A 10000-nucleotide genomic window follows, 5' to 3' on the forward strand; every position below is an offset into this window, starting at 1 on the left:
CGTGTTCTATCGAAGTAAAATGGTAATAATATGATTTAGCAAATTCTATATGATACAGCGACCAGGTGATCTGTAACCGACTCTCTACACGGGAGCGCAAGTCGTGAGAGATCTATCATTTAATTGTCAATTCTATCATTTAACTGTCAAATCCATACAAATCGGAGGCGAGAGATCTCTCGCTCGTGTAGAGGGTGAAAACTTTGAAAGAATTGAGCAACCAGCGCAAGAAAATAACTGCTCATAAAAAAAATCAAGCAAGCTGTTGTTTCAAGTGAGCGCGGTAGCTAGGCCAACAAGACGATGACGTTTGGATGAGAGTTTTGAAAGTTTTGAAAGGATAGCTCAGTTTGAGCAAATCTCTCAAAACTTTCGCGAAAGAATCTGCGCTCCCGTGTAGAGAGGCGGTAATGTAATGAATGTTTCGAAAAAGTCATTGGATATAACCACTTTTTTCGTGACAAACAAAGCAGCCCGAGACGTCTCATCACCAACATCGAAACACATTTTCATGGCCAACCTATGTATTATCGTATTTTCTGCCGGGAACCAATCATCCGATAATACACCAGGGCACGACATTAGTGCAGCCGGTCAGAAACTCTGACGTCACCATGACCAACGAAGTAACACGGAGCGCGGCAAGTCCCATGTGTCGGATCCGAGAGGGTAATGCGATTTGGAGACAATCAATTTGCGTCGGTTGCTTCTTATCGGACGCGTACCAGACTCGCACCTCACACGCATCCAACTACTTCGGTTCGATTCAGGTTGGCTGCTTTCGGCGGCGGCGGCGGCGGCGCACTCACCACGGACTCACAGGCCAATGGAATTTATCAATGAAATTTTGTACAGCACTGCACTTACGGATTACGGATCAGTACGAACCCATGAACGTACGAACGAACGAACCACAATTGCATCTAGTGAAGTGTGAAATTGAAGTTAAAATGTAATTTTTCAATGGATCCTTCCCAGCCTCCTTAGACAGCTGTATCTGATGCTAGGCGGATTGCCGGGCAGAGCACACGCGTATAAATGGGTTGGCACAGCCTTCTCAGTGCCACAGTTGAACCGGAGCAGTTGTGAAACGTTCACAGCCAGTGTGATTGAGTCCAGAGGAATATTGTGAAATTCGTGTTAAGCCAAAGTAACCATAAAAATCTTGAAACCGAAATCCAGTGAGTGTAACTTGTGGTCAGTCTAGTCGCCGTTTACTTGGAACGATGAAGCTGGCATACAGTAGCAGCAGCAGCAGCAATGGCATGCGAATGGCGGCCAAGCGAAGTACCATGTTCATGGTCGTGTGCATCGGTCTAGTGGCCACCGTTCGCAGTGTGGTGATGGCGGACGATGCGTTCGCTCCGGCCGAGGACGCCTGTGTCGGGGATGCCGTATCCGCGCGGTGTCACTACTCCGATCATCGCATCGATCGCCTGGATCAGGATCAGGAGCAACGCCTGTTGCTGTTCAATCGGGAAGCTCGGACCGGTTCCAGCTTGAGCCGCAGTGCAGAGCGGAACCAACGTCGGGAGGAGGAAGCTCGATCGGCCGTAGATCGTCGTGATGAGCGTCGAATGGAGGCATTCCGCGATCGTCAGGAAGATCGCCGGGAGGAGCACCAACGGCTGGTACGTGCTGATCGTGAACGGTCTGAACGGTTCGATGACCGTAGAGAGCGTGATCTATACGAACGCCGCGAAGAGGAACGTCTTGATGGGGAACGGCGTGTTTCAGAACGACGTGATCAGGAGCGTCGTGATAATGAACGTCGAGCTGGTAGAAATGATCGGACTGTGGAACGCCGAGAGGAAGAAAGACGACAGGCAGATCGTCGAGAGGAAGAACGAAGAAGTGAGAGTCGCCGATTCGAGAATGCACGTCGTAGTAGCCATCGACAGGACCAAAATCGTCGTAACGATCGGGAAGTAGAACGCCGTGAGGATCGCCGAGAGCAAGGTCGGGAGGATCGTGCTGAAGAGCGAATGGATGTTCGACGTGAGGAACGTCAGGAGGATCGGCGTGAAGATCGTCGTGAGGAGCGTGGAGAGGATCGTCGTGAGGAACGTCGTGATGTTCGACGTGAGGAACGTCAGGAGGATCGCCGTGAAAATCGTCGAGAGGATAGAATTGAAGAGCGTATGGATGATCGACGCGAGGAACGTCGAGAAGATCGAGTCGAAGCACGCCGTAATGATCGCGAAGTAGAACAACGTGCGGATCGTCGAGAGCAAGGTCGGGAGGATCGTGGTGCGGAGCGGATGGATGTTCGACGTGAGGAACGTCGAGAGGATCGGCGTGAAGATCGTCGTGAGGAGCGTGGAGAAGATCGCCATGAGGAACGTCGTGATAATAGTCGTGAGGAGCGTCAAGAGGATCGTGTTGATAATCGACGAGAAGGATCGCAATTGGCACGACGCGAAGATCGTACAGCAGCAATGGCTACCGAGCGCCGCAATCAGGATGAGTCGGTGCGTGCACGAGGGGACGAAAGACGTGAACGAAGCGATCGTCAACGCGATGATGCACGCCGCGAAGTGGAAGCTCGGGAACGCACCGAACGCATCTACACCTGGAATGCAGAGCAGAAAGAAATGTCCATCGGTGTTCAGGCACAGGACAATGCGCTCTTTTACCAGCTGCTGCAAAGTGCAGCCTTCGTTGGCCTGCTGGGCTATTGGCTGTTGAAGGGAGGGACCCAGGACGATGAGCTGGAGCTCAAGAAACCATCGAAACCATTGACGCAGACCTTCAACGATCTGCTGGCTCTTGTCAATCAGTAAAGTGCTACACCGCCGAGTGTAAGCGTATGAGTATCTTAATCGCATTAACGTTTATCAACTCCCTATGTATCTCTAGCCAGTCCTGTATGGAGCCAGTGCTTAGCGCGTAGAACTATGTAGTGCAGATGACCAGCTGATCTAGGAGGAAAGGGTGCAGCAGCTTAACGACAGTACAAACCATTACCAATACCAGAGTAGCAGCCTCTGTGCCCTCAAAATAATCTCGTAGATGATGCTAACTATATATTCACCAATGGTGCAGCAGCAGCAACTAGCAACAAGACATGTTACTTTTCCGATTTCATGCAAACTATTCTCTAATTCTACATCTGCACCGGACAACACTCCGTTCCATAGTCACTTAAGAGTGCAAACAGAGGAAATCACGATGAACTACGATAAAAAAGGCATGATTCTCAAATAACGTTTCGAAAACGCTACTCACCAAGCCATTGCTGGGTTGCTTTACTGTTGCATCCAATTGGAAACATACATGCTGATGACTAATAATAGTAGTAATAACGCTGACAGTAATATCAACGCGTTGCTTTACACGATGGGCTATTGAAAACGCAGCAGCGATGTCAGCGACACAACGATGGTACCGCGAGGAAGAGTAGAGGACGACGATCACAAATCCGTTTAACATACAATCGAACAGAACTTGCAATATGCTATATCTATGTATGTTTGAGCGACTATCTGTCTGTCTGTGTAGCATGGACAGTGACGAGGGCAGCAGAAAGAGGTTACAGGGCTTCTCCGTTTGTCCGTTCAGGATTGCGGTGGTAGCATATGCAAAATCGACCCAATACCCGTAGCCGATAATAAAAACAGAATATTACTGAAATGCAAACTATGTCGACCGTAATGTGATTATTAGAGCGTTAGTTGTGTTTCCGAAAGAAAATAAGGAAAACTAACAGTGCAGCAGCGGCTGGTGGGAGGTAAAGTTGTGTTGACCGGGTTAGTAGTGTACATCTCTGGGTGGAGCATAAAAAACTTGTCACATGTTTCCGCCCGGGTTCGAACCGGGGACCTTCTGCGTGTGAAGCAGACGTGATAACCGCTACACTACGGAAACTGTTGAATGTGGCCAACGCCATTGCACATATGCCCCGGGTGTGAAGGAAGCGAAATGATAAGTTAACATTTTCAACTTAAACTTTCTGTGCAAACCACTCAGTAACTCATCGTGAGTGGGGGGATGATCTATACTTTACATTTATCGAATTGGTCATGTTTTATACACCATATTACGATGGGAAAATGCTTCTTGTTTCGGTTTGATTTTATTTGGAAATTATTGGCAAGAAATGGAAATGTTAACATGTTTGTAAGGGCATAGGTGTTTTGTATGCTGATATGTTCCCATACATTGACGGTTTCCGTAGTGTAGTGGTTATCACGTCTGCTTCACACGCAGAAGGTCCCCGGTTCGAACCCGGGCGGAAACACGCGACGTTTCTTTTATATTGTTTGCTGCTGCTTGTTCATAAATTAACATCATAACCTTGACCTTTAATCGTTTATGACCAGCTTTTATAATTTTAAGTCCGAACCCCATGAAGAAAGGACCATATACGATTTGGAGTCATCATGAACACATATAAAGCGAATATTGTAATATGTTCTTTTAAATGTAGACAGAGTCTTTTTAGACAGCGATTTATTTGCTACCATTTATCCTTGCGATCATTGGTTATGGTGGCTTTTTCGATTTAACGTTTGTTAGGTACCAGTCCATGAACGCCTTAAACATTTAGCTATAATAGCGTTTGGCTCATTTGGTTTCAAAATTATAAAAGCTGGTCATAGACGAATCAAGGTCAAGGTTATGATGTTAATTTATGAACAAGCGCAGCAAACAGCATAAAAAGAAGAGTCGCGTGTTTCCGCCCGGGTTCGAACCGGGGACCTTCTGCGTGTGAAGCAGACGTGATAACCACTACACTACGGAAACCGTCAATGTATGGGAACATACCAGCATACAAAACACGTATAGCCTTACAAACATGTTAACATTTCCATTTCTTGCCAATAATTTCCAAACAAAATCAAACCGAAACAAGAAGCATTTTCCCATCGTAATATGATGTATAAAACATGATCAATTCGATAAACGTAAAGTATAGATCATCCCCCCACTCACGATGAGTTACTGAGTGGTTTGCACAGAAAGTTTAGGTTGAAAATGTTAACTTATCATTTCGCTTCCTTCACACCCGGGGCATATGTGCAATGGCGTTGGCTACATTCAACAGTTTCCGTAGTGTAGCGGTTATCACGTCTGCTTCACACGCAGAAGGTCCCCGGTTCGAACCCGGGCGGAAACATGTGACAAGTTTTTTTGCTCCTCCCACCCAGAGATGTACACTACTAATCCGTTCAACACAACTTTACCTCCCACCAGCCGCTGCTGCACTGCTAGTTTTCCTTATTTTCTCTCGGAAACACAACTAACGAATCACGAATGGAATATTAATGTACAAGCTTCGGAAATGCCCTCGGTTCCGTTACCTTACCAGAACGCTCAAAATGTTTCCATCATTCCTGAGCCGCATGTTGTGAGGCGGGTCACCAGGGTAACGCTTGTGCAGTGGGCTAAACTGACGTAAAGATATTTGAGTTCAAGTAAGACGTCTGACGTCATATTGTCTTCGGATAACATGCCAATGGAGCATGAAGATTACCAAGGGGGCACTGAACTAGCTGAAACTGCAACGTTGTTACGAATTGTCACCTCAACTGGGCTCTACTTCTTACTTTGTTGTCCTTCCTCTATCATTTCTAATCGCTGCCTAGGCGACTTGGGAACAGCAACAACTGCAGTACATGTGTTTAATAAAGAATAACGTGTCAAGTCCAGGTAGTGATGCATCGTGCTAGCTGCCGAGCAGTATCACAATGAACGTAATTTCTATTACGAGCTGGCATTGGGGTGGGTTGGAGTTTTTTTTTTATTCGTATCGTATGTGTTAATGTTTAATACGTAAAGTACACTTCCATAACGTTCCACGTGCGCTTCCTGCTGCTCTTCCTTCCTTTCACATACAACGCTACACCACTTTATTAGACTATCGAAGGCAAGCATTGCCAGACGAATGACAACAAATAAACGTAACTTTAAGAAGGCGCTTGGTTCAGCCGAACATGATGATTAGTTTTGTTATCAATCTTTCCTTGCTGTATCGTTCAAACGAATGCGCGCGCTCCCTCTCTTCTCCGACGGATGATTATTGAGCGTTAAGAAAATCCCTTTTCCCAGCCCACTATCTCGAACCATTGCTAGCTTAATACAACTTACTAAGGAATTGTGTAAAATTTACCTGTTTAACCTTCATAATCACTGGGTATCGTTCGTGTATCTACCGTGTCCGGTGGAAAGGCTTCTCTGCACACATAAGCTGATCAACAATGCAGCAAAAATTCGACAGCAATTTCGTGGCACCGGCTGGCAATGGTCTTGTTCCTATTTTTGTAACTGTATGCTGTCTTTCCCCCATTAACACACACGCGCCCGACATGCGATACGAGTACGAGGTGGGGGGCGCTACATTGTTGGCTATCACTGCATCAATGTGGACGGATGTGCATCTGTGTGACCACACGCCCATGCTGCGGCTCTATGATTGTGCCTCGCCACCGATGTGTGCATGCTGCTGGGGAACAAAGTTCACCACCTCACCAAAGACAAGTTCTGTTTTAAGGAAAGGACAGTTGAATGGTAAATGAGCTATAACCATTCGACAAATGCTTTAGGTGCTTGCCGCAAATACATACCCTTCCACCGTTCGACTGGCAAGTCCATGTCTTCGAAACTCTGATCATACAGTGTTGAGGTAGGTTCGTCCGAGGGATCCGCATATTTTTCCAGATACCTGGTGCAAGAAATTATGGATGAAGATTTTGATTAGCGAGTGGACCATGGTGTGCTGCTAGGAAACTTACGGATGTGCCAGTGCCTGCTCGGCGGTTATTCGCTTGTCTGCATCAAGTTCCAGCATTTTCTCCAACAAATCGATGGCCAACGGATTCGCGCCGCGGAATACATCGCTAAAGTTCCGTTTCTCCGTTCTTGGCAGCGAGCGAATGTAGTGGCGCGCCTGCGGGACAATCAAGCAGAAGAGGAATGTTAGTCATATCGATCGAAACGGCAGCATCTGCATGAGACACGGCAAACAATAGCTAATAGCATGTCTAGACTCCAAACTAGGGATGAATTGAGAATGGTTTTTGTGGATACAGGCTGCTTTGCCCACCCCCCCACCCCCCTTCCCCTTCTCCGTCTAACATCTACCTCTTCGCTGGTGATCTTTTGCATCAGTTCATCGTTGGGCGTTCCGCAAAAAAACATGACGCGGGTCAGATGGTCGATATCTGGTTGTAGCAGACAGTAATACCGTCGACGTCGTCGTTGTCGTCGTTGTGGTCATGAGCGTCATCGTTTCATTTTGAGGTCGTTGTTAAACAATTTGGTGTGATAGCAGTACACGATGGCGATGCGTAGGGTAGATTTCGTACGATTGATTTTCAATAGTTAAGGTCTCATTTTGATCAATAATAGAGTGGATTCTCTTCCCTCAACGGCATGCATAAATAATATCGTAATACAGTTAGGGAATAGGGAGTTAGTGGGAACGCAGTTGCATTAGCATACCTGTGGCTTAGTGATTAAATGAGCAAAGTATCTTGTACAGGTTTGTTGAAGTTGAATGTAACCGATAACAATAAAGAAACCAGTCTGATACCGTGATATGGTTTTAGTGACCCCTCCAATACGCGCCGAAATAGCTCAGTTGGGAGAGCGTTAGACTGAAGATCTAAAGGTCCCCGGTTCAATCCCGGGTTTCGGCACATCCCAGCTTTTTTATGCCGTGCCGTATTACCTTTCGTTATAAAATGCATATCATTATGGAACCATTCACGAGTGAGTACAGAAAAATCGATTTCCTAGTTCCTATTGCCGCAGTTGAAACGTTCATAGCGATTTTTGTTTGAAATTCCATTAACGCTATAAAATCGTTTTGGTTCGCTATTTATATCAATGTAGCAGAACTATACTGCCAATAAATGGAAATTTGTTCAGTATTCGTGCAATTGAGAAAAACGTGGGTTAACATTGAAAACCTATCTGTCGAATGTACATATCAGAATGCTTTAACAAAAACTGGGGCAATTGGTGAAATACGGTTTTATGATCAAAAATCCGATTATAAACACATTAAGAAGAACGAGAGATGGAGATACAACTACGAAAAAACTGAATGTGAAGAATACCTCAATCCACCACAATTCAAATATACTACCACCCACCACCCCGCCGAAATAGCTCAGTTGGGAGAGCGTTAGACTGAAGATCTAAAGGTCCCCGGTTCAATCCCGGGTTTCGGCAAAATCTCAACCCCCTTTTTTAGTATATTTTTTCAACAAACAAAATGATATGCACCTTGTAAAAGATTGCTGCAGTTATGTTATGTTAAATCAATCAACATTTTGCCATGGCAACAATCATTCAAAATCGAACATACATCATATTTATGATTAATTGAAACTCACGTATTATTACCACATCTACTAAACTGCTTTAACATTTTTAAAACTAACTACTAAAACGGCTCTGCAGCCTGTCTCTAGCTTAGCTTGGTTTGGCTTGGAAAATGTTATACTAGCAAAAAAGGGTAAAATTAGGAACAGATATTATTATGGTCTTTCTATAGGCATCAAGCCTTCTGCTAAATGCATCGATTGTATTTAACATTAGCGGTAATCAGAGGTGCAGCAGAGGTGCAGACAATTAACCATACATATCATACAATAACATAATGTTTTATGAACCGTCTCAATCCGCCAATGCAACTGTTGCACAATTTACCCCTCCCAACACGCCGAAATAGCTCAGTTGGGAGAGCGTTAGACTGAAGATCTAAAGGTCCCCGGTTCAATCCCGGGTTTCGGCACAAGCCATACTTTTTTACTATTTTCGTTGACGAAGAAAAAATGAAATATGTAGTGTGCTACCACTCTATGCAAAAAAAAAAGATGACCACCAAAGATAGCCGAAATTATCCTGCTTATGAAGCCAACCATTTTCAACGAAATTCATGCAAGAACCACCATCTGATACATGGTTGTCGTATGTCTTCCTAATTTTATGTGGCCATAAAGCATATACAGCACAAAAAAAGTGACTGATTTGTGATCATCCGATCCATCGATCACAGCACTGACACTAGCGGTTGCAATGAAATGAACGAAAAAAGGGTGCACCACATGTCCACTTGAATTAATCGTCCGCATGACAGTTGATGACTTAATCAAGAGGCAAACTATAGCATCCTGTCTGCCGAGAGCATGCCCCACAGGTGAAGATAGAGTATGCGAAAGCAATATAAGGTGCCAGAATGGAATGGCACATAAACTACCACTACAGACCGATACGAATACCGGTCGTCATAACGTCGCACTAAAATAGTAAAGTAAAACGATTGATTATGTCGTGTACCTGACCCTGGCGAGAGCTCGCGCACAACGAAGTGGTGGTTACCAAGCCAAGGGTAAAGGATGCATTTATGGTGGACACTCCTTTCCCATCGTCGCCGATCGTGAGACATTTTTGCAAACATTCCGCCCGGGTATAAGCCACTGAAAGAGAGATGTCGTGCAACCCATACCGGGCCATGCGGAATGCTGTGCTGCTGGCTGCACGATATATATATGCTGCTAGCTCGACAATTGCTGGCTAGGCGGTCACGAGATAGCGTTTGGTATTTACCGCTACCGCCGATACCGCGCGATATGTTTTCGAGAAATACCGTCACGAGAAACGTGCAAGAATCTACAGAATGTTGGTTAAAATTGGTCATAATTCCGTTGTTCCATGATGCAGCGCATGAGCCACGAGGACCGGTGCGGCTGAATCAGTCAATCAAACACTGTAGAACGACGTCGTAGCTTAATAACGTGGGGAGGCGATCGAGTGTGGAAGTAATGTCACAACCGAGTAGTCAAGTGCCAGTGAAACAGGTCCACTCAAACCTGTTCGATTAAAATAGCAATAAAAGTGCAAACGATTAGACCGATAGGTGGCATAAGCTGGACAGTTCTATAATGACTGGATGATTACTTGCGTTGCAAGCTTCAGGATCACCAAAGTGCAACATGCAGTTGCACGGTATTGATCATCGCTACGATTTCGAACAAGGTATGGGCAATCT

General features: G+C 45.4%; 2 protein-coding genes and 7 non-coding genes across 15 annotated transcripts in view; 6 read left to right on the plus strand and 3 right to left on the minus strand.

Annotated features, from left to right (window-relative positions):
* Positions 1–1081: 1081 nt before the first annotated feature.
* LOC125956974 (uncharacterized) lies at positions 1082–3634 on the plus strand. Its single transcript, XM_049689313.1, has one exon. The coding sequence runs from the start codon at positions 1227–1229 to the stop codon at positions 2781–2783; it is 1557 nt and encodes a 518-aa protein (XP_049545270.1). The 5' UTR covers positions 1082–1226; the 3' UTR covers positions 2784–3634.
* A 160-nt stretch (positions 3635–3794) lies between these two features.
* Trnav-cac (transfer RNA valine (anticodon CAC)) lies at positions 3795–3867 on the minus strand. The gene has a single exon. It is a non-coding gene; the product is annotated as a tRNA-Val (tRNA).
* A 300-nt stretch (positions 3868–4167) lies between these two features.
* Positions 4168–4240, plus strand: Trnav-cac (transfer RNA valine (anticodon CAC)). The gene has a single exon. It is a non-coding gene; the product is annotated as a tRNA-Val (tRNA).
* Positions 4241–4673: 433 nt separating this feature from the next.
* Trnav-cac (transfer RNA valine (anticodon CAC)) lies at positions 4674–4746 on the minus strand. The gene has a single exon. It is a non-coding gene; the product is annotated as a tRNA-Val (tRNA).
* Positions 4747–5046: 300 nt separating this feature from the next.
* Positions 5047–5119, plus strand: Trnav-cac (transfer RNA valine (anticodon CAC)). Its single transcript has one exon. It is a non-coding gene; the product is annotated as a tRNA-Val (tRNA).
* Position 5120: 1 nt separating this feature from the next.
* The window catches only part of LOC125956995 (mitogen-activated protein kinase p38b-like), a 12613-nt gene continuing 7733 nt past the window's right edge, over positions 5121–10000 (minus strand). For 5 of the 7 annotated variants that reach the window (XM_049689340.1, XM_049689338.1, XM_049689341.1 and 2 more), the window contains 3 exons: positions 6735–6889; positions 6567–6664; positions 5693–6483 (listed from right to left, as the gene is read on the minus strand). In XM_049689340.1, the coding sequence (XP_049545297.1) occupies positions 6410–6483; positions 6567–6664; positions 6735–6889 (327 nt within the window). In that variant the 3' untranslated portion in view covers positions 5693–6409. Of the gene's footprint in view, positions 6484–6566; positions 6665–6734; positions 6890–7083; positions 7164–10000 lie in introns of all 7 variants that reach the window. The other 2 variants (XM_049689339.1, XM_049689344.1) reach the window with 2 other exon arrangements.
* Positions 7568–7640, plus strand: Trnaf-gaa (transfer RNA phenylalanine (anticodon GAA)). The gene has a single exon. It is a non-coding gene; the product is annotated as a tRNA-Phe (tRNA).
* On the plus strand, positions 8106–8178 carry Trnaf-gaa (transfer RNA phenylalanine (anticodon GAA)). The gene has a single exon. It is a non-coding gene; the product is annotated as a tRNA-Phe (tRNA).
* On the plus strand, positions 8671–8743 carry Trnaf-gaa (transfer RNA phenylalanine (anticodon GAA)). The gene has a single exon. It is a non-coding gene; the product is annotated as a tRNA-Phe (tRNA).

The sequence above is a fragment of the Anopheles darlingi genome, chromosome 3 (genome assembly GCF_943734745.1).
Source record: "Anopheles darlingi chromosome 3, idAnoDarlMG_H_01, whole genome shotgun sequence".
In the NCBI taxonomy this organism is placed as follows: domain Eukaryota; kingdom Metazoa; phylum Arthropoda; class Insecta; order Diptera; family Culicidae; genus Anopheles; species Anopheles darlingi.

What these genes read in the sequence shown, in the direction of transcription:
- LOC125956974 (XM_049689313.1), top strand. Translation starts at nt 1,227, where the DNA reads ATGAAGCTGGCATACAGTAGCAGCAGCAGCAGCAATGGCATGCGAATG.